This window comes from Panicum virgatum, chromosome 5K (assembly GCF_016808335.1).
Source record: "Panicum virgatum strain AP13 chromosome 5K, P.virgatum_v5, whole genome shotgun sequence".
NCBI classification, from domain to species: domain Eukaryota; kingdom Viridiplantae; phylum Streptophyta; class Magnoliopsida; order Poales; family Poaceae; genus Panicum; species Panicum virgatum.
The window spans coordinates 497,131-522,163 of NC_053140.1; the positions used below are offsets into that span (position 1 = coordinate 497,131).

At 46.4% G+C, this 25,033-nt stretch overlaps 3 protein-coding genes and 1 long non-coding RNA gene across 5 annotated transcripts; 3 read left to right on the top strand and 1 right to left on the bottom strand.

Annotated features, from left to right (window-relative positions):
• Window positions 1-814: 814 nt before the first annotated feature.
• LOC120705454 lies at window positions 815-7,509 on the top strand. 2 transcript variants are annotated; one of them, XM_039989772.1, is made up of 3 exons: window positions 815-939; window positions 6,168-6,643; window positions 6,961-7,151. In XM_039989772.1, exon 2 carries the CDS (start codon window positions 6,251-6,253, stop codon window positions 6,614-6,616), a length of 366 nt encoding a protein of 121 aa, XP_039845706.1. In that variant the 5' UTR covers window positions 815-939; window positions 6,168-6,250; the 3' UTR covers window positions 6,617-6,643; window positions 6,961-7,151. The 2 variants fall into 2 exon arrangements, with proteins under 2 accessions (XP_039845706.1, XP_039845705.1); XM_039989771.1 differs by lacking the exons at window positions 815-939; window positions 6,961-7,151 and adding an exon at window positions 7,313-7,509 and having other exon boundaries at window positions 6,173-6,643.
• LOC120705455 lies at window positions 6,463-7,314 on the bottom strand. Its single transcript, XR_005687982.1, has 2 exons — window positions 7,146-7,314; window positions 6,463-7,067 (listed from the first exon to the last, which is right to left on the bottom strand). It is a non-coding gene; the product is annotated as an uncharacterized LOC120705455 (long non-coding RNA).
• A 1,649-nt stretch (window positions 7,510-9,158) lies between the features above and the next one.
• Window positions 9,159-11,498, top strand: LOC120705453 (probable 2-carboxy-D-arabinitol-1-phosphatase). The gene is made up of 8 exons (XM_039989770.1): window positions 9,159-9,335; window positions 9,661-9,869; window positions 10,064-10,183; window positions 10,270-10,369; window positions 10,449-10,588; window positions 10,670-10,749; window positions 10,890-10,988; window positions 11,222-11,498. The coding sequence occupies exons 1-8, from the start codon at window positions 9,230-9,232 to the stop codon at window positions 11,271-11,273; spliced, it is 906 nt and encodes a 301-aa protein (XP_039845704.1). The 5' UTR covers window positions 9,159-9,229; the 3' UTR covers window positions 11,274-11,498.
• A 2,314-nt stretch (window positions 11,499-13,812) lies between these two features.
• LOC120705456 (beta-amylase 3, chloroplastic-like) lies at window positions 13,813-17,644 on the top strand. The gene is made up of 4 exons (XM_039989774.1): window positions 13,813-14,415; window positions 15,807-16,017; window positions 16,104-16,220; window positions 16,517-17,644. The coding sequence occupies exons 1-4, from the start codon at window positions 13,898-13,900 to the stop codon at window positions 17,306-17,308; spliced, it is 1,638 nt and encodes a 545-aa protein (XP_039845708.1). The 5' UTR covers window positions 13,813-13,897; the 3' UTR covers window positions 17,309-17,644.
• Window positions 17,645-25,033: the final 7,389 nt, after the last annotated feature.

The following is a 25,033-nucleotide window of genomic DNA, read 5'->3' on the forward strand; positions in this document are numbered from 1 at the left end:
GCGTCAGGCCGGCCGGCCGGCTGCTTTGGCTTGGCTTGGCTCGGCGTCGGCGTTGCGTTGCAAGTGCAGTGCAGTGCAGGCAGATACACCTAGATGCAGATATATGAAAGGTGACAATCAAGGGGCCATTTTGTTACCAAAAATTTTCACCTCCCCTTTAAACACATGTATGAAACACTAAATATAATTAAATAACAAAACTAATTACACAGTTTGGATGTACACGACGAGACGAATCTTTTAAGCTTAATTAGTGCATGATTAGCCATAAATGCTACAGTAACCCACATGTGCTAATGATGCGGTCAAAAGCCTCAAAAGATTCGTCTCGTGGTTTCCAAGTGAGTTCTGAAATTAGTTTTTTAATTAGTGTCCGAAAAACCCTGCCGACATCTAGTTAAACTATTGACGTGACATCCAAAATTTTTTGTGTTTGGAACTAAACGGCCCCCAAGTAAGGTAGCTAGCTAGTAGCCCCCAAACGAAACGACAATGAAAGGTTTGTTTGGTTGCATTGCATTGTTGTATTCTGACTGTAGTGCGCTTGCTTGGAGTTGGAGTGGAGCACAGCTGCGCAGGCACTACAGCACTAGCTCGATCTCCCTTTGTTTCTTTTCTTTTAATTTTCTCCCTCCTGCTGCTGCTGATGATGATCTGAATAGACAGACAGGGGCAGGCATAGACATTAATTGATGACAAGCATGCAGCAAAGCGTACCGTATATAATGAATGAATCAGAATAGTATCAGATGATGATGAAAAGCAAGCGTGGGAGTAGTAGTCGGTATGTAGGATCGAGGCAGCAGGCAGGCAGCTGCAGGCTGCAGCTGCATACAAAGATGATCCATGGGCCAGGTAATATAATTAGGTGATCTTGGAAGAGAACATGAGCGTCAGGAGATGGAGGCCCAAATGGAGGAGATGGGCTTCCACCAGCAGAAGCAGAAAGGCTAAAGTCTATCTGACCTCCTCCAACTCTCATGGTAGTCCGAATTTCCTCCCTAAACCAGAAAACCAGTTTTTTTGACTCCCGAAACTATGCAAACCGTTTACTTTACATCCTTTCGTGGTTTTGGCAGCGGTTTTAGCTGACGTGGACCATCCGACGTGGAACTTGTCCGCGTGGGATCCTACGTGGACAAGAGAGGCGCGCGTTAATTAATGGTTAAATAATCGATTGAAGCCATACCCTAGCCGCCCCCCTCCCCGACAGAACACGCCGCCGCCGCCGCCGCCCGCTCTCTGTCGGCCCTCCCTCCTCCTTCTTCTTCCCCCCTCCACGATCTCAAACCCTAGCCTCTCGCTGCCGCTATTGATGTCGTCCTCAAGCTCTAGCGTGACACGTTCCGCATGGTGGGGTGAGCCGGGGCAGCGGAAGTCGCCGATACCTTACAGGAATGGGCCATTTGAGTACTGGCCAGATGTGATGTGCCAATGTGGAAGGAAGGCGGGGCTATGGATCTCGTGGTCAGATGATAACCCCGGGCGTCGGTACATGAGTTGTTCTCGCCGAGGGGTAAGTAAAGTTGAGCATCTCCAATACCTAGAATTCCCCAGTACCTTGTTCCTTATTCTTTGTTCTTGGATTGAATCGATTCGTGGCCGAATCACAGGAAGGGGGTTGTCAGTTCTTTGGGTGGTATGAAGCCCCATGCGATGTCTTTGTGCGCGGGCTTCTAGTGGATTTGTGTGATGCTGTGTGGAATTTGAAGCGTGAGAACAAGAATTTGAAGGACGCTCTTGGCGATGGTGGTATGAAGCTGGAGCAAGAGAAGAAGAAAGGTGAAGCACTAAAGATTAGGGTGGCAGAGATGCAAGCAAACGCAGAAGCCGCGGTGATTAGGATGAAGAGGTTTGAGAGGGAGAGATTTTTTCTTTCAGTTGTGTGTGTGGGGCTTCTAATTGCATTGTTTTTTTCATGAAGTAGGATGATGAATGTAATTAGCAGTGTAGGATTCTAATGGAATCTGTTAGTTTTAATGGTTGTAATGGAATCTATTAGTTGCTATCTGGTTTACTGTATCGTTGTAATGGAATCTGTTAGTTTTCTAAGTTGTTTTTCATAATCTGTTAGTTGGAATGAAGTAATCAAGTCATATTCAGGAACCAATATGGATCTTGCCAATATGCTATCAGTAATCATAGACACATTTCAGAGATTATGATCATCACAGGATCAATTCGAAGCCAACATTGGAAGACAACATGTTCAATATTACATCTAAGGTTGATAGTTGCTGATAGAAAGTGTTCCATACTACATCTGACACTGATATAAAGGTTCCACAACAACATTACATGAACACACATTCAAAGCTTGGCAGAATCCCATGGAGGGAGGAAAAGAACTGGTGGTGCCTTAGGCTTCCTAGGCTTGGCTTGGCTTGTTGGTGCACTTGCAGAGACCCTGGCAGAAGCTGTCCCTGTGGAGATATTTATGGTGGCACTTGAACTTGCTTGAGGTCTTGGAACATTGGCCACCAGATTAATTGTAGCTGAGCCACCAGGTCCAGTAGCCACTGTAGCACTAGCTCTTGTTTTGATGGCCTATGAACATAGTTACAGTTTGTTAGTTATGAAAAGCAGATGAATATACTAATTAGTTGAATAGATATGGATTCACCTTAGCACTTGTAGATGGATCTGATGGAGCCTTTCTTTTCTTAGTTCCTGCTTTTGGTGGGATCCTTGTTGTACTTGTAGATGTGTAGCTTCCCTGTGTGCTTGGCATAGGTACAATGGCTTGTGGACTAACACCACCTGGGATCCCTAACTGAGTTGCAGGTGCTTGAGCAGCACCAACTGAGTGAGAGGCAGCTGCTTCAGCACCAGCTTCTGAGTGAGATGCACTGCCTTGGGCAAGAACTTGATCAGTACGACTTTGAGAGGGTGCAGCAGATCTCTTCTTACATGTTGATCGGTTGTGACCAGTCTGCTTGCATTTTGAACACCTAATGACCGTGCCCATCTTAGACATCTTTGTGCCCTTTAGACCTTCTGTGGAATCCCTTCTCCTCTCCTTCTTTGGCCTTCCTGGCATCCTAACATAACCAGGAGCCTTAAGGGGGGGCCTATCAGATGCTGGCCATCCATTCATTCCTTCTAATGGATTGAGACAATAGTCATATGTCTTGTTGAAAGCCTCAGTAGAGTAACAACTTGCAATATAATCTTCTAAACTGCTGGTCTTGAAAAAAATGCAGGAAATAGCATGGTGACAGGGTAGGCCAGATAACTGCCAATACCTACATGAGCATTGCTTCCTATCCAGATCAACTGTGAACCTATTGTCATAATAGATCACTTCAAACTTGGATTCACCATTGCAAATTGCATGACACCTTCCTGACAATGTGATATATGTATTACATTTCTTCAGTATCGCAGGACATATCTTTGTCATCCACCTCTCTGCCTTTTTCTTTTGTTCATGAATCCTAACCATCACCTTTCTTCTTATAATTTCTAACATTGTAATGATAGGAAACAGTCTGGCTTCAACTATCCACTTGTTGAATGCCTCACATAAATTATTATCAACAGAGTCACACATTGATCCTAACCTGAACCAAGCCCTGCTCCAATGCTCTGGATGTGTATTCATTATAGCTTGAGCACCATCTATTGTATCTCTGGCCAACCTTGCTCGAGCTTTGTTAAACAGCAGCAGACATGGAGCCTTGGCACACCTCCAGAACAATTTCTGCCACTCCTTGACACTGAAGTGCTTTTTCCAATTGGCATAGATGTGTCTAGCACAGTTTCTATGCTCAGCAATAGGAGCCCATCTCCGCACAGCATTGAGTACGCCCTACACCATCAGACAGATAGTGTCACAACAAGCTCATAAATTAACTCATGAGAACAGTAAACAGAAGAAGCCAATGAAATACCTTTTGTTGATCTGATATAAACACCCATCCAGAACCATCACCAACTTGTATGTCTTTAAATAATAGGTCACAAAACCAATCCCATGAATCATTGTTCTCCCTTTCAACCACAGCCCATGCAATAGGGTACATTTGGTTGTTTGCATCTCTCCCTATAGCACATAGCAGCTCTCCTGTTATTGCTCCTTTGAAAAAACAACCATCTAAGCCTACAACCTTTCTGCATCCAGCAATGAAGCCTTTCTTCAATGCATCTAGGCATATGTACATCCTTTGAAAGATGGGCTCTTCAAACTCTGGATCCTTAACCACTATTACTGTACTACCTGTGTTACTCCTAAGGAGCTCGACTTGGTAGTCATACAACCTGTTGTACTGACCTTTCATAGAGTCCAGTGCCTTCTTCATGACCAAAGCCTTAGCTCTCTTAAGTTTTGAGATGCTAACATCAGCAAACATTTCTTCTTGTACAGTCTCCTTCATGCTTACAAAGTTCCAACTTGGGTTAGTAATAATGAACTTCTCATATTTTTCTGCTATCCTTCTCCCTGTCACAAGCCTATTATCTCTTCTAGGGGGGCAAGTGTGATAGTCTTCAAATGTCACAATCTGCCAGCTCTCACTCCTAGAATTGTTGGACAAAAGACACACCCATGGACAATGCCTCCAGTCACACTTTGCCCTAACCCTCTTAGGGTCATCCTTAATAAAATTTATTACCTTTCTCTCAGCTAGTCCATATCTAATAATTGCCTTTTTGAACTGTTTCTTACTTCTAAACTTCATACCTAGCTGAAACTGTGGCTTCCCATTCTTCTTGTATCTAATGCAGCCATCTTCCTTGCTACATAGCTCTCCATTAGGTCCAATCTCTTCTAAAGAGTCTTCATCATCACTGCTACCTGCATATGGGGTTTCATTTCCTTCATCATATCCTTCAAAGCCAACTGGAAAAGCATGTGCTGCCCCTTCCAGTACCACATCATCCAATGTAGCCCTCTGCCCAGATTTTTGTTTCTTCTTGAATTCTTTAAAATTTTTCAATATCTCAGCAGCCTCTTCATCATCTTCTGATGAGCATATATCTCCAGGCAGGTAATCACTATCAGTGCTAGAATCAGGACATGCAGCCTTTTTCTTTCCTCTCACATCCTCTTTTTTTTCCTTTCCTTTCTTGCTTGGGCTGGTGTAAAACACCTCAAGTGCCAAAAGTTGTTTCTGAATCTCCTCCCTACTGCATGACTTCCTTACCACTATTTGCCTTCTTGGTTCTTCGGCCTCTGTATCTTCTTCATCTGCCACATCCATATCCCCAAGCTCATCCTCATAATTACTTGTTCTACCACTTCCATTATCTGACTCCTGTAAAAACGTTGGACTTTCAACATATATCTCTGCAACCTCTCCTTCAGATGTGACACCTGCCATTTCAATGCACACCTTATCATCAACCAAAGCACGAAGACCACTCTTCAATTCTCGGCCAGGGAATAACCAATGAAGCAATGTGCCTTCTTCAACTGCACAATGGTCTTTTAGGTGACCAATGACTTCTGGCAGGGACACTTTGTCTCGGTCGATATATGACATTTGCTCACTTCCTCCAACATATTGTAAAATCTTGCCATCATTCACAAACTCCCCGTTGAAATGGAATCTAACTGTAAGCATTTCCAGCATGTCCATTTCTACCAAAACACACAAATGCTTCTACAATTAACACATCAACACCATCTATTCAACTAATTGGAATCAAGTAATTTAGGCATAAAGCAACACTTCAATGCATCAGATCCAAGGCAAAAAGGACGACAATAAACTAGTTCTCGGGATCCAAATCACTAACCTGCAAAACGAGCTCCGCAACTTCGTACTCGCCTTCACTTCCGGCAAAGGGACCGTCGCATTGTAGTGGGCAGCGAGAGGCTAGGGTTTGAGATCGTGGAGGGGGGAAGAAGAAAGAGGAGAGAGGGCCGACAGAGAGCGGGCGGCGGCGGCGGCGGCGTGTTCTGTCGGGGAGGGGGGCGGCTAGGGTATGGCTTCAATCGATTATTTAACCATTAATTAACGCGCGCCTCTCTTGTCCACGTAGGATCCCACACGGACAAGTTCCACGTCGGATGGTCCACGTCAGCTAAAACCGTTGCCAAAACCACGAAAGGATGTAAAGTAAACGGTTTGCATAGTTTCGGGAGTCAAAAAAACTGGTTTTCTGGTTTAGGGAGGAAATTCGGACTACCATGAGAGTTGGAGGAGGTCAGATAGACTTTAGCCAAGCAGAAACGTCTCAATCAATCAATCCTCGTCGGCTTCTTAGGGATTCCATTCCCCTCCCCCTCCGATCTCCGCCGCCGCCGATGGACCGCGACGGCCGCCCGGGATGGCTGCCGTCGCTGGGGTTCGCCTTCCTCAGCTTCAACTGCGGAATGGCCGTCTACCGCTCCTGGCCCGACACCTCATCCGTCGCCTTCGTCGCCGTCGCCTACCTCGCTCTCCTCCTCCTCTTCCGCTGCCTCCACCTGCTCGAGCGCGCACCTCCAGGCCGCGGCCAACAGGGGCAAGGGATCAAGCTCGCCGTCTGGGGCCTCTCCACGCTCCTCACGCTCATGTTCTCATCCAAGGTCGCCGCCATCATGCCGCCCTGGGCGCAGCTGCTCGTCTGGGCCATGGGGATCCTCACCATCGTCGCCGGATTCTACGCCTTCTTCCTCGCACGACCATGACCGCCATCCTTCACCATCACATACATGGTAATTCAATTTATAGCCCTTGCTTCTTGACTACTACCTGACTATGCCTCAATTTGCTGGATCTGTCTGTCTGTCTGTCTGTTCACCAACGACTTGACTAATAAGGAGAGCCACCATGACTTGAACATGCTTGCTTGACTTAGACCAAAGACTTCACTTTGTTCTATTGTTTCATATCTCTTGCCGTGATTGACTAGGCTACCTCTGCTTATTAGTCTTTGGTCTAAGTCAAGCAAATTGAGGCCTAGTCAATCGCGGCAAGAGATATGAAACAATTATTAGGTTGGGAACTAATTATGGAATTGCTGACTCACCAGATTGGGCTTGAGCCCCAAATAATTGAAAGATGGAACCCGTGCTAACATGCAAAACACCGTTGGTAGGCCATCTGCTTTGAGGGACTAGCTAGATGATGGAAAGGAACCTGTGTTAACAAACATGATGCAGAGTAAGATGGAACCTGTGTTTTTCAGTAAAATATATATGGTCAAGTATAAGCAACCTCCCATTCTCCCCGCTTTTTATGGTGATACAATATTTCTGTGCCGATTTCCTGGAGGCACCAACAGGACAGCCTTTTCAAAACTCTGAACATATATAGCTTTCCTGCAAAGAATAGTGGGGAAATACCACAAAGTATTAACTTAATGCATTGCTGCCCTGTTGCAGGTTGAGCCTCCAGTTAGGTTGCCTTGCCTCCTATGTCCATCTTTGCAGCATGCATCTGAGAAGAGCCCTGAAAGATGGATACATACATGATCGAACGTACTGGCAGTATCTTTGAATAAATGAAACTCTGATGTTATAACATCATTACCCCGGAAAGCTGTATGTGATATGGAGGGGCTCCTGTATTTGTGTGGAAATGTTTGCTGCTTAGACTGACTCCAACCGACTATGCAACGGGCCATGCAAAGGCAAAATGCCTGGGTCGGGTGCACTGTAGCACGAGGCATCATCTCCAATCGACCATGCATACCGGGCGTGCAAAATGAATCCGAGGTGAGAGAAAGTGCAAAATAGCACTCGCTCGGCCGCGAGGCAAAGGACAGTCCTCCAACTGTCGACCCAGGAGAGAGAAGAACAGGCGGTTGCGGGTGCGTTCGGGACTTCGGCCTCCACGCCCGGCCATTTGGGGCGGAGGGAAATGTCCCTGCTTTGCCGCCAACAGGTTTTGGTGGGCCAGACACTGTTTTTTTGCCTCTCACGATTGGAGGACCGGCAGTGCAAAGCGGGCCGGCAAAATGGCCCAGCCATGCAAACGGCGAAATGCATGGCCGATATGCCTCACGCCGATTGTAGTTAGTCTTAGCCTAGCTAACCCGAGGAGATGTGCAAGCTTGTGTCTGCTTCAACTAGCCAAGTGCTGCTACCTTTATGTGTACTGTATGTACAATGTTTGCAACAGCCACCTCGCAGCAAGCAAGCACAAACCCACAACTGAGCTGACTTGATGTTGGTATTTGGTATTGGATTGAAAGCTGCTGAATGCATCATGTACATGTGTCTGCTGAATGTTACTCGAGGTATATGTATACTGTATTTGGATGATGCATACTACATGTTAACAATTTGCAAGAATATGAAAACACTGTACTACGTATGTATGTCGTCCCAGGCAGCAGCAGAGCACCATCGATCAGCTGCACCTGTCGTCTGTCGATGATGTCTGCCTACTAGCTAGCTACTACTGTCGTCGTGTGCTGCATTATGAATGGTATTCTGGATCATTCATGAGGAAGCAATCAGGCAGAATGTGGGTGGCCAGGTCCTTGGCTATTTCCATTGATAAGGACTGGAGCACCGTTCTCTAGTCAGCAGATGGGCTGTGCCCGTCTGACATTGTTACTTTGTTGTTATGACCGAGCCCACTCTGTTTGGATTTTGTGAGCTGGTTTTGCTCTTGTTCACTGTCAACAAGCCAACAAGAAATGCAATAGCATGTCAAAAGTACGGCTCGCTACACCAGGAAATTGCCTATTGTTAAATAGAAACTGTAATTTTTCTTTTGAACGTGTCTCGTAGGCCTGCTCTGCGTCTTGGTATTCGGAGATGCGTGGGTATTGGTAGTTTGGTCAGTTTGTCTGGGCTGTGTTTCTGATTGTCCGCAGCACTGCTTGCAGCCAGTCGTTTTTCTTGAAGAAAAGTTATATTGATGCGTGTGTTTGATGAACGGTGAGTGTGACAGATGTCACTGATAAACTGATGTTGCTGCTTCTATGGTAGCTGCCAATGTGTGCTGTATGTCTATCGGCTGGGATTTAGTCAGGACAGGAACCTGGTCACTCACTGCTTGCTGCTGAGATTTTTGCTCCTGGTAGGTGAATATGCCGCAGTTGTGGAGCTACTTCCGTGGCACAAATATCTCCATGAATTTGTGGTGGCCAGCGACATGGGATGTGTAAGAGAAAAAGAAGATTCTCCGGGCTGAATGCTTCATTTCTGGTAACTCCATTTCACCAACAGTTTTTTTTTTTGAGATCCATTCATTCATTTTATCTAGAGTTGAGAAAGAGACAGGCGTTGGTGCCAGAAGAAACCAGCAGCGCCTATCGTTGTATCCGCCGGCCGCGCCTGGGAGCTGAAATGGGCTCCGGTTCACTGCCTACGCGGCCTTCTCCGTCGGCGTTGTCGCCGCCGTGGCCCATCCCCGGCCGCGCGCGCCCTCCTCGCCTCTGCAGCCTCGGCACAGGTGTGTGTGTGTTGCTATCCCTCCCTTGCTCACTCTGTTTCACTGCTGCCGTTCCAAACGCTCTTACCATAGAAATACTAGTAACTGGATTCCACTATGATGAAACCACAACATGTTCCACGTACCCTGTTGCTACAAAGCACACCCACACACGAAATCTCTGTCCTTTGGGGAGCTGTGAGCTGCATTTCTTCAGAATCCTTTTGGGACTTTAAGCTTCAATCCTTTCTAGTACTCCAAGTCAGTGTTATAACTTCAACCTAATTGGAACAAATAACTTATGTTGCTGATGCTGACTGTTGATTCTCGTTCTCGCTTGTTGTAGGCAAGCTCAGGGCCTTTTCCATCAAAGCAAGTCATAGTGGTCTGAGCGAAGTATCTGTACAGAGCCTTCCTGATACTGAAGTTACCGGTGCTGCTTACAGCTTCACTGGAGCAACGACATCACTTACCAACAAGATTCTAACCTCGTCCAAGAAGATTACTCTTGTTAGACATGGCTTGAGCTCATGGAATGCAGAAAGCCGTGTCCAGGTTAGTGTTGCCATTTTTCAATGACAGGGCGTTACCTCCCTTGCCTTCTCTGACTTTTAGTTTACTCTGGAGATGAATGCCTGTTTGTAACGGGCGTGCGATTTCTGTTTTACAACCATTTCACCAATTCATTCAGGGTATCTTTTTTATCTGTTCTACTGACTAGAGAAAAAAAAACCATTGCTTTTGTCTAGGGAAGCTCAAATCTGTCGGTGTTAACAGAAACCGGTGCCAAGCAGGCAGAGAAATGTCGTGATGCTCTTGCAAACATGAAGTTTGACGTTTGCTTCTCTAGTCCTATCTCACGAGCAAAGGTTCCAACTCCAAGTGTACTGTATGAATGTGATTATGAACAATATGAATATGATGCCTGTGTGTAATGCGAGATATTTCTCTGCAGTCAACTGCCGAAATTATTTGGCAAGGGAAGGAAGAACCCCTTGTTTTTCTCAATTCACTGAAGGAGGCACACCTCTTCTTTTTAGAGGGCATGACCAATGGTATGAATAAACCTTCCAGCACATTCCTATTCTAATTGTGCATTTCTGCAAATTGACCGTATTGCATACTTGGAGGCAGCGGATGCTAAGAAGCAATACCCAGAGTTGTACACCAAATGGAGGGAGGACCCTGCAAACTTTCATGTTAATGGCATATACCCGATTAGGGAGTTGTGGGGAACAGCAAGACAAGCCTGGGAGCAGATCTTGCTCACTCCGGTATCAACCTTTCCTCTGTTTTCTTCAGGGTGTGCTCTTGCTGTCTATTAAATTCAGGGTTTTGACATTTCTTTTCGACAGGGTGAAAACTTCTTGGTGGTTACGCACAAATCTATTTTGCGTGCACTCATCTGCACAGCACTAGGTCTCCCTCCTGAGAGGCAAGTCCGACCTGCTTTTCTTTCCCTCCAATTTCGAACTTTGTGCGCAGCATCGGCAGTTGAAAACCGAGATCTGTACATCGCAATTTGTCAACAATCTTTGTCTTTTCCTTCCCTCAAATGGCTAGTAAACAATGCAGGTTCCGTGCCATTGATGTAAACAATGGTGGCATGTGTGTCTTCACGGTCAACAAACAAGGAGAAGCTATGCTTCAAGCCCTCAATATGACAGCACACATGTACAGTGATCACACGTATCAGTACTAGTTAGTTTCCCCTCACTCTGCATTGTATTATATTTCCTACCCTGTATCTGTATATTACACTTCCATTAGACAAGTCATTCTTCAAATGATTTTGGTAAACGTGACCATAGTGCACATAACGATAGGTTACACAAATTTCCCCTGCCAAGATGTGACTGTCCATGTGAATATAAACTGAATCATGCAAAGTCATTCAACCTTTGCAGAACTGTGAAGCCCCCATCTACAATGTGCTTGCTCAAATACTACCTGAACTGACGAGGTTGGCCACAACTAGGGCCGCGACGCCTGCAGCGGCTGCGGCCACCGCGACCCTGACCACGACGGCGACGACCCTCGGTCATCGTCTTGTGTGTTTGCAAGTGAATTATTGCCGTTGTTACGGTTTGGTGTGGCAAAGTCCGAAGCAGGTGTTACAAACTAAAAGATATGTCGATCTTGTGATTTGAATTGAATAAATTTCATGATATCTTGTGATTTGAATTGAGGCCTCGTTTAGTTGCACGTCTAAAATTTTTGAAATGGAATCTTTTCACATTTGGAGTATTAAATATAGGATTAATCACAAAACTAATTACAGAACTCATCTGTAAACTACGAGGCGAATCTAATGAGCTTAATTAATCCATCATTTGCGCATGGTTACTGTAGCAGTTTAATGCCTAACTATGCCCTGATTAGTCTCATTAGATTCATCTCATAATTTACAAGCAAACTATACAATTAGTTTTTTATTTTATCTACATTTAATACTCAATGCATGTAAGATTTTTATTCGACGTGATAAATTTGAAATTTGAAATTTTGCAACTAAACAAGACCCCAATTGATGGTCAGTCGTCCTTTTCCTCTGCGAACTTGTTTGCACGGTGGCTCAGGCACATGGAGCAGCCGCTGGCCAAGCGGGGCGGCAGCGTCAGATCCCTGATGGTCCTCTCGCTCGCACCTGACCCGCATTCTCGAGCTAGCCCATCACGTCTTTTTTTTAACGAACACTCAAAGCATTTCTATTGACATCGCAGAAAAAGCCCATCACGTTGATCAGGAAGCAGCCGCCGCAGCTCGAGGCGGGGGCGGTGGTAGAGCCTTGCATGTGGTCCTAGTCGGAGGCGATGTCGAAAAGCCGCCGTAGCAAGAGGAAATTGGTCACACTTGATATAGTTTGAGTTAAGATAAACCTTTAAAAACACCAGGGTATTTGTATTCTTGACTCTTGTTTTGAATTGTGATTTTATCCTTATTTTTTTTAACTTTGTTATTTATGACTCACAAGATAATGTGATTTTGCGCCTAGTCAATGGTCAAAACAAGAGCAAATGCGTAGAAGTCAAAGGCAAACCGAACGGGCTTCTGAAAAGTAAAAGATGAAATCACAAAGTTAATAAAACGATTGTAAATCACAATAAAACCGAATAGTTATTCTTTTTCCAATAGAAATAAAACGATTGTAAATCACAATAAAACCGAATAGCTATTCTTTTTCCAATAGAAAGAGTACCTTCGTAGAACTAGTTGCCATTCTTTGTTCTTCATACGTATACGTATAGAGCGGTTAGTTCCCACACAATGCTAAATATTTTTTCATCAAAGTTTTAAATAGCCAGCTATAGTTGCCACTATAAATAAAAGTTTTAAATATCCAGCTATAGCTGCCACTATAAATAGCTATATAGTTGCTAGGGAGGGCAACTGCATGGCATTTAGTTCGCTAAACGCCGTAACGGCAGCCCAGCAGCTAAACGCCTTACGTCGTAACATCAGCTCTACCGTTGAACGTCTTAGCCGACGATTTAAAAATCTCAGATTTTCGGCCAACCATAAGCTTTTCCGCCTTTACCATAGTCCACTACTTGCGGCCAACAATATGTCATTGCATCATTTATAATTTGCACCCACGCCTGCCTACTTGTTAGGTTAGCCTTAATCCTCAAAGCTCTCCCTTAAACCATTAGGGTACCAATAGAATAGCTAGTCGGAACAAGAAACCTAAATTAAGATAATGTGGTTTCTTTTTTTAGAAGAAGATAATGTGATTTCGGCCAATAGAAGAATGAAGTGTCTCCTTGTCAATTGGTTGAGTTTTGATTTTCCTTCTGTCATCTTTTAGCTATTGGTCTAAATTAAAATTTACCTTTATCTCTCCTTTGTCCTCCTCCTCGCACATCCGCTCGTCTTACTCGCGCCTGCCCTCCCACGTGACTCCCCACCCCACCCTGCCGCCACGGCCACCGCCTCCCGCTTGGCTCCGGCGACCTCCGGCTCCGTCCTCTTCAACAAACCAACACTAACCCATTTGGCCGAGATGCACCCACCGCCTCCACCGGGAATTCTCCATCAGTTGGCTTCGGCGACGCCCTTGCCACTTCCAATCCGCCGCCGTCTCTCCTACCGCCACCGCCAGCCGGCGAGTCACCCTGGAGCTCCCTCTACACTAAGATAAGCCTTCAACCCCCTAATCCTAACCTGAAACCTTCATCTTAATTCTACTTTTTAGTATAAATCTTGGTGATTGATGGATAAGCAAGATTTCAATCGATTGATAAGGAGTAAATTTGTAGAAATATAGAAAACGTGCATAGAATATATAATGAATGGAGTTGAAGTGACTTGTTGAAATAGAGATAGAAGGAAAGGAGATGCGCATTCTACAAAACACACACACAGAAAATGAATAAAAATCATGCAGTGTTGCTCCTTGCTTGGAGGGGTGATGGAGGATGGATCAGGGACAAGGAAATGAACCGAGGACCACGAGGATGCGATGATACACTGAAAAGAAGGAAGGAAAGAAGGAAAGTGGTCGAGGACACGACACACTCGCACTGATCGAGCCCGAGAGGGACAACCACACACACACGGCGGCTGCGGCTACGGCTCCTCCAATGGCGGCGATCACCGCGCCGCCGCCCCCTCCTCCCGCCTCCACCTCCTGCCGCCTCCCCCGCCGCTGGTCTCTAACCCGCATCGCCGCCGCCTCCTCTTCCCCATCCTCCCGCTTCCGCCCATCCTCTTCCACCCGCCGCCCATCCTCTTCCACCTCCTTCTCCGCGGCCGGCAGCAGCGGCGGCGGGGGCGAGATCCTCCACGTCTCGCCACCTTCTCCACCCGCCGATCCCCCGGGGGCGCCCGTCTACGTCACGCTCCCCGCCGACGCCGTCGGCCCGGGGGGCCGCGTGGCGCGCCGCCGCGCCATGGGGGCCTCGCTCGCCGCGCTGGCCGCCGCCGGGGTCGCCGGCATCGCCTTCGAGCTCTGGTGGGGCGTCGTCGAGCGCCAGGGCCCCGGGGAGTACGACTGGGCCGGCTACCTCGACCTCGCCGCCATGGCCCGCCGCCACGGCCTCCGCGTGCGCGCCATCCTCGCCTTCCACCAGTGCGGCGCTGGCCCGCACGACCCGCTCTGGTGCGTCTCCCTCACCCGACTTCGCCCTCAGCTCCAAAAAGGCCCCTCTTTTCCCCTCTTCCCCCACTTCCTTTGTTAGGTTTTAGCTCAACATTTCTGCTGTCAACTGTAAAATTCAAATCTGGATGGGGTTAGGGGATGCAGGTTGAAGCTCACCCAACAATCGCAGTGAAAAACCTGCATTTCTACCCCACTTAGAAACCTGCATTTCTAAGCGATATGATGGGAACATTAAACTACTCTTTTGCAACTTATTCTTCATTTTGTATCCTCCATTGTGGCCTGTTTATACTGCTAGACAATGCTTCTTGCCTGAATTGAGCGCTTTTAGATAATACTGTGTTGAATAGCTATGGAAATTGACATGATTCTAGTAATATTTCTGTGTTCCTCCTCCTCTTCACATGGCCTGCAATTTTTTCTGTTGCACTACAATGCACAAAAAATTTAGGAAAAAAAAAACTCACCCTCAGTCACTGATGCAGAAAAACTAGTGTCATTATGATTACTTGTTTTATTAAAATCATCCATGTTTAGTGCTCACACTGCCACGCTAAGCATGAAATGCAGCATGCCAATGGTTCTCTAATTGGATATAGGTGGGAAAAGGCATTCATATTAGACGCATGCGCACCCAACAATGGAGCCGCAATAATGGTCCCAGAAAATACAAGCCATTTTTTATTATTGTAGTCGCTACAGAAGAGGTTTTACTGAGGCTGGTTCTACGTTCTGAGAAGTGAGATACAGAATGAACATGCTCACTATCAAGACCAAAGTATTCTTTTTTCTCCGAGTAAAGCTATCAAGACCAAAGTAGAGGAATCTAGTGGAGACTATAGATAGGAGAGGCTGCTATTGTTACATATTTTCTGCTTAGGCTAAAGTCATTAGGGGCTACTGCAATATGATTGCATGCGAGCTAGTTTTATGTGGTTGTAATAGCCTATGATGCTTCAGTTGTAGGTTTTGTAGATCATCTATGTGATATTGTCAAAAGGCCAAAATGATTTTTATGACTTACCTTAGCATATTAATCAATGGAATGCCCCAGAATATCATCTTATGATATCGGATGTGCTAGTACCAATTATTTTCCAAAAAAACTCATCCGTGTCACAACTACAATCAACTTCAACATTTATTGTGATATAGCTAGTAATGAAGCCACATGGCATTATATTAGCTATTTGTTAAATAAATGCATTCTTGTTATGCAACTCAGTAACTGCTTTCCTTTCTTGTTTTCCAAGTTGTGCTTTTTTTCAGCCAAGCTGCTGTTCATGCTTTTTATTGCTATGGTGCAAATTTCAATTCAATGGGTGTTGCATTGGTGCACACAAAAGTATATCTTCTTTGTGATTAATGGTTACAATTTCCTTCCTTTCCAGGATTCCTTTGCCAAAGTGGGTGCTTGAGGAGATGGATAAGGTTCCAGACTTGTCATATACCAATAGATACCAGCAGAGAAACAAAGAATACATCTCATTGGGGTGTGATAGTCTTCCTGTTCTGAAAGGAAGATCACCTATGCAAGCTTACTCAGACTTCATGAGAAGCTTCCGCAATACTTTCGAAGATTACCTTGGGGCCATAGTAACAGTTTGTATTCTCCTTGGTATTTAAGCACACAAGATTTATCGTACACCAGTGAAAGGATGTATTGTCTTACATCTGTTGTGTTTCAGGAAGTTCAAGTTGGAATGGGCCCAGGAGGTGAGCTTAGGTATCCGTCATGCCCAACTGAGAAGCTAAATCAGCTAGGCAGTTCATCCGAACTTGGGGAATTTCAATGTTATGACAAGGTACATTGTGAAATAGGATTCTTACTCTAAAATCACTTCAAAATTGTGACTTCAACTTAGTAACTAGTATAGGTTTGCTCCCTATCGTTTGAGCTCATACAAGTCTTCTCTATATAAGGAGATTGTGTTTGTAGAAATGATGTGTGAGTTGTGTTCTACTTTTTAAGCCATGCAATAACAAGGTCAACTCTGCATTTGCTGAAATGATTGGAAGAAACATATGTGTCAGAATCACGCATCTGATACCATATTTCCACTACAAGATTGAATTATTGATATATGTGTTCTGTTGACAGTTTATGCAAGCATCATTGAGTGCTCACGCACAGATTCATGGGATCCAAGAGAGGGGGAGTGGTGGTTCAATTGGCACAGATGGCTCACAGCACAACCTCGAAGAAAGTAGTTTTTTTCGTGCTGATGGAGGATATTGGGATACACCTTTTGGTCGCTTTTTCCTTGAGTGGTATTCAGGAATGCTTGTCCTCCATGGAGAAAGGCTATGCATGATAGCTGACACTATTTTCTCCGGTACTGGCGTGACCATCTCAGGAAAGGTTGCTGGCATGCATTGGCACTATTATACTTGTGCACACCCATCTGAACTGACAGCTGGCTACTATAATACCCTACTGAGAGATGGTTACCTTCCTATTGCTCAAATGTTTGCCAAGTACAAAGCTGCACTCTGTTGCGGTTGTTTTGACCTGAGGGATGCAGAAAAAACAAATCCCGAGAGCAGTCCAGAAGGGACCCTTCGGCAGCTTATAGGTGCTGCAAAAATGTGCAATCTTCCCCTTAATGGTGAAAATTCTGTGACAAGGCTGGATGATGCATCACTGAACCAAGTGATAAGAAGCTCACGGCTCTATTCAGGTCGGAGTTCAAGAACATCATTTTCCTTCAACTATGTTAGGATGAACAAAAGCTTATTTGAATTCCACAATTGGAGTCGATTTACAAAGTTTGTTAGGCAGATGTCAGATGCCAGAACCTTTCTAGCAAGACTAGATGTCAGGAGAGGGCAGCAACACTTGTCTTCAATGTCAGTTGTTTGGGTAGTTAGTAGGGCATGTGCATATACATGAAAGTTTTCAAAAGCAATTGGAACTCATGTACATGTAATTTTCAAGCATAAATGATTTGACAACATGGAAGGAGAAGTTTCGCTCTGTATATGGCTCATATGGCTCATTTTTAATTGCCAGAAGGGCAGGCATGGATATGCTATATTAGTTTCATGCATACGCCATTGGTCGACCAAATGGTCCACATCATCGTGTATATTTGTCTGTTGTAAACTGATGGTCTGTGTACCTGTTGTCAACAATCTTAGTCTTGAAAAAGAAATGTCTCTGTTACTACAGCATGCTAAAAAAAGGGCCCTGTGCTGTGTAATTTTTTCGAATATGATTCCTTTTATACTATTCGTGTGGATGATTGAATTGTTTCCTATTTGTGTGGGTAATGCGATCACCATATATAATGTAAGTAATCTAAGGTGAGCTGACGATTGAAACTTGTTTCCTATTCTTGTGAATGTTGCTGGTCCTCTGTGGATAAAAACTCATCCTAAAGCTAGGGTCATAGAAATCCACAACAAATGTACAATTTATTTTTAATGGAAATTTCCATTTGAAGGGTAAAGCTAGAGGCAATTATTTAAAATCGACAAATATTTCAATCTATGTAATCGCTCCAGTTAAAATTCGGCAAAGATCCACTCCTTGCTCCTACCTCCTGACTGCTCTAGGGGGGTAGTGTGGTCTGGTCTGTAGTAGTTTTTTCGTATAAGAGAGAGTGTGTGTAGGGTGCGTTACAACAGACCCTTTGTAAGGATCGATGGACCAAGAGGGGGGTGAATTGGGGGTTTTTCAAATTTATAAAATAATTAAAGCAACCTTAATCTATGCAATGCTAGTAAGGCACAATTCACCAACCGGTTTAACTAAGCAAACTACACAAGCTACCAAAGATACAACAAGAAATGAAACTAAGCAAGGTAGAGCTAAGTTATGATCTCTAAGGTCAATCACATGAATAATTGCACGAAATTAAGTGCTTGAAATGAAAGAGTGGGTAAGAGACAACCGGATTTTTTCCCGTGGTGTCGATGTGTTGGCACACACCCCTAATCCATGTTGTGACACTCACTAAGAGTCTTGTCACCTCCCATGTCACCGAGACGTGGGCGCTCACTAAGAGTCTCCGTTCACCATCCCAGCGTGGTGGAGCTCAAGCCACGTACAAACTTCTTCGGGCTCCCACAATCCTTGACAAGCTCCGGAAGAAACACCTTTAATCACCAAGATCGCCTAGGTGCTGCCAATCACCAAGAGTAACAAGCTAGGGCCTTCACTTGAGCAAGAACCGATCACCAAGAACTGATGCACACAAGCTTCTCTCTACTCAAGTCCTTAGTCTTGTTTCTTGAATGATTGAATGAACAAATGTGTGGAAGATGAAGCTCAAGGTGGCTCTCAACAATATATGAGTGTATGAATGTTGCCTGGTGTCAAGAGAAAGCAAAATGACCCATTGGAGGGGTATATATAGGCAGCTCACACGAATAGAGCCGTTGGAGAAAGCTACCAGAAAACTGCTTAGTGCCGGTTAATCCGACGAACCTCCAATAGCCAGCGTCGGTTTAACCGATGAATGTAAACTGCCCATTTGGAAAACTAGCCGTTACAACTTGGGCAGATTAACCGATGTATCATCAGTTTAACCGGTGAGTGTAGTTGTCCACTGATCAACTGAAAAATCAACTATCTGGACAACTGCACCGACGTTAACCCAAATCCATTGTCGGTTTCACCGGTGAGTACAACTTCTGAAATCCCTGGAAAAACCATCTCACTGGTCAATTGCACCGACGTTTGATTTCAAACATCGTCGGTTTAACCGGTGTATAGAACTTAAAATACCCTGGAAAAACCAACTCTGGACTAATGCACCGACGTTAATTTCAAACATCGTCGGTTTAACTGGTGTATAGAACATGTCCAGACTCTGATAACTGCGTTTAACCGACGTATAGAAAAATGAGATCGTCGGTTAAACCGGTGTATAGATTTTTTCTAATTTTGCTTTTTCTGATCTGAGTCTTGAATGAAATCCAAATATTCTTGAGATATAAGTTGAAAACCACTTATTTGAACTTCTAGGAACCTGAGTGACCATAGTGTGCATCCATTTTTAATTGACCATGTCCATGCTCAAGTTACTTAGTCTTAACCCCTCTTAATAGTGCGACCTCTACAAAACTATAAAACCTATACTAATCTAAGTGTCCTTCTCAACCTTGTGACACTTAGGACTAGAAAGATCTTTAGTCTTGATATATATTTGAGTTGAATACCGAGATCGCCTTTTTGAATAATGAAATTGAGGGGCCTCTTTGACATATGACCAAATGAGCGATAAGGATTCATTAACCTGCACAAACGCATTAGTCACAATAATGGTTGTCATTAATCACCGAAACATACCTAGAGGACCTAGATGCTTACAATCTCCCCATTTTTGGTGATTGATGACAACACAAACAATTACTTAAACGAGAGAGCGAGAAAAGATAAGCAGGATAAACTCAAGCAAACTCGAAAGAGAACCAAAAAGCTCAACAGCTCAAACGAAATCCATAGATATGTCTCAAACCACAGCATACACAAGAGTCAAATGTACATATCCATGAACTAACATCAAATGAGATATAAAACATCAAAGTCCTGTAACTACGAGCTCTCTCTAACTCTACCCTCCCCCTGACTACAACTCCCCCTGACTCTCTCCCCCTTTGGCATCAAAGCACCAAAAAGGCGAGCTACTGGTCCGGCTGTCGCGGTACGGCGAGGAAGCAGTCCGGGTCATCGTCGTCGTCGTCGTCGGACGGTGAACCCTCGGTGACGGACGGGAGCTGCTAGTCTGAACTGACTGGGGGTGTAGCCGTCGTGGAGTCTCTCGTGCTGGCACTGCCTGGGAGAGGGTCCGTAGACGTGGTAACCGGGTCAGCAGAAGAAGTGTCAACATCTGAAGTAGTGAGTGCTGAAGCTGCCGGCTGTGTCGACTGTTGAAGTATGGACCCCTCTCCTCCTCCCCTTGAAGGTAGTGTCTGTGGTACAATGGGGAGGGCGACTGTCTGAACTGCCGATAGTGAGTCCTGAAAAAGTGTAGTCGCTGGCAGTGGTGAGAAGAGCGGACGACCGGCAGACCCAAGGAGTGCGGACATCGAGAACATGGTCTCCGGTGTCGCCGAAGTAGCTGGAGCTGCAGTAGGGGCTGGAGCTGGAGTGACTGCAAGCTGAGGTGCTCCAACACCCTGAAGTCCTGGCTGCTGCGGGGCGAGTCCGGTGTGAGTGTAAAGCTGTGTAATCATCCCGAACATCGCCATCATGCCCTGCTGCATCTGCTGGAACTGAGCATCTGTCCTCTGTGAAACTCTGTCAATGAGCCCGACAAAATGCTCCTCGGCTGCAGCACGCTCTCGGGCGGCCTCCCTCTGTATCGCTGCAAGCTGAGCCTCATGGGCTCTCCTGGCCTCCCCCTGTGCTATCCGATCCTCTCTCTGCTGAGTGACAAGCTGCTGAAGGAGAGAGGTGAGCTCAGACGGCTGAGTCACCTGAGACTCTGTGACTATAGCAGCTGCTGGTGACTCTGGAGCGGGCTCTCTGGACCCTCCTGCCTCGTGATCGTGACTCGCTGGTGCTGCAGGAAAGTACTCGACGTCCTTGGAGGAGTCTGACTCAATCTCAGACCAGTGTATCTCATCATTTCCTCCGGGAAGCTATGCCTCGGCTGCTAGAAGTGCCTCATCCTCCTGTGCTACTCAGGCCTGTGCCTCAGGTGACAGCTGTGCCATGGCAGCTCTCTTGGCCTGTCTGCCCCTCCTCCGGTCCTGGGGAGCTGTCGGACGGTAAACTGGGAACCGGGGAGCCTCATCCTGACGGTATACGGCACTGACGGGTGACTCAGCTGGTACAATCATAGAGCATATGTAGCTGATCCAGTGAGCATAAGGAAACTGGCGTACTACACCCATCCCGTCTATGATCACATCCTCGATCTCAGCCAAAATGAAGTCAACAATGTCAAAAGGCTCGTGAGTGAGTATGTGTAGAAGTAGCAGCTGCTGCAGGCCTGTAAACCCCTCTGGGTAGCCACTCCTCGGCAACAGGGTCCTCCGGACGGCCATGTGAACTGTGTACGCCTCTGGGGTCAGCAGGCTGGGTACTCTAGCATACGACGCTGGAAACGGCTGGCGGAAGCACTGAGAGATCGCCTCGTGAGAAGGTGCAATCCCGCCAATCATCGCTCTGCGCGGTGGATCTGCGTCTCCGTATACCATCTCGTGCAGGGATACATCGACCAAATCGACTCCGAGAATCCCTGCAATCATCGCCCTGGACAAACCAAAGACCTGGCCTCCAAACACGAAGTGTACGGATCTGCGCTCGGGAGCGATCCAGGCTCTGGCATAGAATACTCTGACCCAGTCCTCTATATACCTGTTCTGCTCTATCTGAAGTAACCTTGGCAGGCCTCTGAAGTGAGCAAAATGCTCTCTAACATCTGCTCCCCCTGCAGCTGTCCTCAGTGAGACCCAGTCTAGCACTCTGTGTGGGAAGATCCTGTGCCCTCGCCTCTGGTAGGTCTCGTAGAAGCTGGCCTGAAGAAGTGTCCAGAATCTACGGTCGACCCTGCTGTCACGGGTCACGGGGAACCAGTCCTCCTCTCCAACACTCCACCTGAGCCTCTTGACCTTCGCCGCATTGGCCTTGGTCAAGTTCTGGAGCAGCACACCTGGCTCCAGACGCACAACATTGTCCATACGGAACACTGTGCGCTCGGCCTCTAGGGCCTCGGGTCTACGGGCTGCCGCTGCTGCTGCTGCGGACCTGCGAGGCTCCTGTGGCTGGTGACCTCCTCGCGTCCTCGGTCTAGTGCGACGCTCGGTCGCTGGCGAAGACTCTCCTGCTAGGGACGTCTGCCGATTGCGGCCAGAACGTCGTAGAGTCGGTGACCCCTCAGTGCTCTGCCCCTGAGACTGCTCTGACTGTGCTGCCTCTGAATCTGCATCTGAATCTACAGCTGTATCTGAGCGATCTAACTCTACTGCTGCCTCAATCGTGGCTCTGGTGGCCCTGGCACCTCGGACCCTGCCCATACCTCGGCCTCTGCCTCTGCCCCTAGCTGGCTGCTCCCTGATACTGAATGATCGAGCACGGCCTGATGCCTGCTCCTCGGCGGCCTTAGCCACCATCTCGGCCCTCTCGGCCCCTCTCTCTGCGCGGGTCCGCTTGCGGACGGGCTTCTCGACAACAACCTCCTTCCCCTTCCTCTTCTCGCGACCCATCTCGACTGGCAGTGGCTAGAATGTGGCGCGGGAGTGCGGGAACGTGAACGCGGCGCGAAAACAGCGCAAGAAGCGACTCGGGCAAATCGTCGAGCACCCTGCGAGCACTGAGTGTGTGGAATGCGCGGGCGAGGTGAATGGCGTGCAAGTACTGCGGCGTGGGCGGCGTGGAGTGTATGCAGTGGTGGCGGCGCGGGCGGCGCAGGCGCAAGGCAGCGGTGGTGCACAGCGGCGGCACACGCGGGTGGCAGTGGCAGCGCGTGGATGGAGCGGCGCGGGCTATGGAAGACGCGCGGTGGTGGCGTCTCAGGCCGGCAGCGTGCAGGCGAGCGCGGGTGCGAGACGGCGGCGGCTGCGAGGGCGAGCGGCGGCGGCTTGAGTCGGGAGGAATCGGGCGAAACATAGAAGGAAGAGAGGACGGCGGCACGAGCAAGACACATATATGACAAGTGGGCCCCGCGATTTTCTTTAACGCCGGTTAAACCGATGCTTAGGTTTAGAACGCCGGTCGATTGCATTGGTTCAGTTCACCCGAGACTGCAGCAGAAATTCATCTGAACGCCGGTTGATCCGACGATATGCATTTTGAACTCGCCGGTTGAACGCTGCTATCACCGGTTGATTGCTTGGTCAGATCTGTGTTACGTTCACCGGTTGATCCGATGCTGTGACTTTTGTATACGCCGGTTGAACGCCTGGTTTGTCTGAGTGGAGGCAGAAACTTAGTAACACCGATTAAACCGATGGGATAGATCCATTAAGCATCGGTTTAACCGGTGAACCCGAAAAACCTTCACTCAGCTCACTCTTCTATGCTAAGTCTAATAAACTTATAAAATCCAACTAAACTCAAGTTAATGGACTTGCATAGGTGACTTTACCCCTCAAAATAAATAGGATAGCACACTAGCTTAAATAGTTTTCTTTTCAAACACAAGGAAAAGCCGCAAAGCGAGACAATGCGCCAAAACAAAATGTATGAGCCATGTCATAGGAATATTGAAGATAGAAAGCTTCAAACTCATTATGACATTGCTCACTAGGCAATAACGCACCTAACACTTTGCTCTTTTCACTTTTCATGAATTAAGATCTTGCATATGAAACAAGTCTCATTTTCATCAAGTGATCTCCTTTGTGAACCTTACGCATGCAATGATGGTGCAAGCTACAACCATATGCGAAAGAAGAGTAAACATAAAGTGCACATCTATATGACAAGAAATGCATAGCAAGAATTTTAAGTTCTACTTGTCAAGTTTGAACCCACGGGAAGCTTCTTCATGATGAGCATTTCTACAAGCCTAGAGGAAAACAAGTGGACCACCACCTCTAGCCAAACCCTTGCTCATCACTATCTTACCATGGTTAGACAAGTGTCCTATATGTATGTATTTTTTTATATGACATGACAACTTACATGATGTTTGCCGCATCTAATATATTAAGCTCATTCCTTAGCCTAACAAAAGTACTCTCGTCTAATGGTTTTGTGAATATATCCGCCAATTGCTCCTCAGATCTCACACCTTGAAGAGATATGTCTCCTTTAGCTTCGTGATCACGCAAGAAGTGATGGCGAATATCAATGTGCTTTGTGCGAGAGTGTTGAACCGGATTTTTGGCAATTTTTACGGCACTTTCATTGTCACAAAGGAGTGGTATGCTATCTAGTTTCACACCAAAGTCCAAAAGGGTTTGCTTCATATATAGGATTTGGGCACAACATGCACCGGCCGCTATATATTCCGCTTCCGCGGTGGACAAAGCCACGGAATTTTGCTTCTTACTCGACCAAGAAACTAGAGAACGCTCAAGCAAGTGGCAACCCCCGGAGGTACTCTTGTCATCCACACGGCTTCCGGCAAAATTCGAATCCGAGTATCCCAAGAGATCTAAGCTAGCGCCTTTGGGGTACCACAAGTCTATGCTTGGGGTGTGCTTGAGATACCGAAGGATCCTATTCACAGCCGAGAGGTGTGATTCCTTTGGATTTGCTTGAAAGCGGGCACACAAGCACACACTAAACATTATATTGGGCGTAGATACGGTAAGGTAAAGCAAAGACCCTATCATAGAATGATAGAGGGATTGATCAACCGGTTTACCGTCCACATCCAAGTCGAGATGCCCATTGGTTGACATGGGTGTCTTGATCGGCTTGCATTCATCCATCTTGAACTTCTTCAAGATATCTTTAGTATACTTTTCTTGATGGATGAATGTCCCTTCCTTCAATTGTTTGACTTGAAAACCAAGGAAAAAGGTCAACTCGCCGATCATGGACATCTCAAATTCCCTAAACATCATGGTAGCAAACTCATGGCTTAGTGAATCATTAGTTGAGCCAAAGATAATATCGTCAACATAAATTTGACAAATGAAAAGATCCCCGTTGACGTCTTTTGTGAACAATGTGGTGTCCACCCTCCCGATTTTGAAGCCTTGCATGATTAGG

Bases quoted from the DNA above. Each gene is read 5' to 3' on its own strand.
- LOC120705454 (XM_039989772.1), top strand. From the start codon at position 6,251: ATGGACCGCGACGGCCGCCCGGGATGGCTGCCGTCGCTGGGGTTCGCC.
- LOC120705453 (XM_039989770.1), top strand. From the start codon at position 9,230: ATGGGCTCCGGTTCACTGCCTACGCGGCCTTCTCCGTCGGCGTTGTCG. The intron at 10,370-10,448 runs GTATGAATAAAC...ACTTGGAGGCAG, and splicing joins TTTAGAGGGCATGACCAATG to CGGATGCTAAGAAGCAATAC. The intron at 10,989-11,221 runs GTACAGTGATCA...CAACCTTTGCAG, and splicing joins CTCAATATGACAGCACACAT to AACTGTGAAGCCCCCATCTA.
- LOC120705456 (XM_039989774.1), top strand. From the start codon at position 13,898: ATGGCGGCGATCACCGCGCCGCCGCCCCCTCCTCCCGCCTCCACCTCC. The intron at 14,416-15,806 runs GTGCGTCTCCCT...CTTCCTTTCCAG, and splicing joins GGCCCGCACGACCCGCTCTG to GATTCCTTTGCCAAAGTGGG. The intron at 16,221-16,516 runs GTACATTGTGAA...TTCTGTTGACAG, and splicing joins AATTTCAATGTTATGACAAG to TTTATGCAAGCATCATTGAG.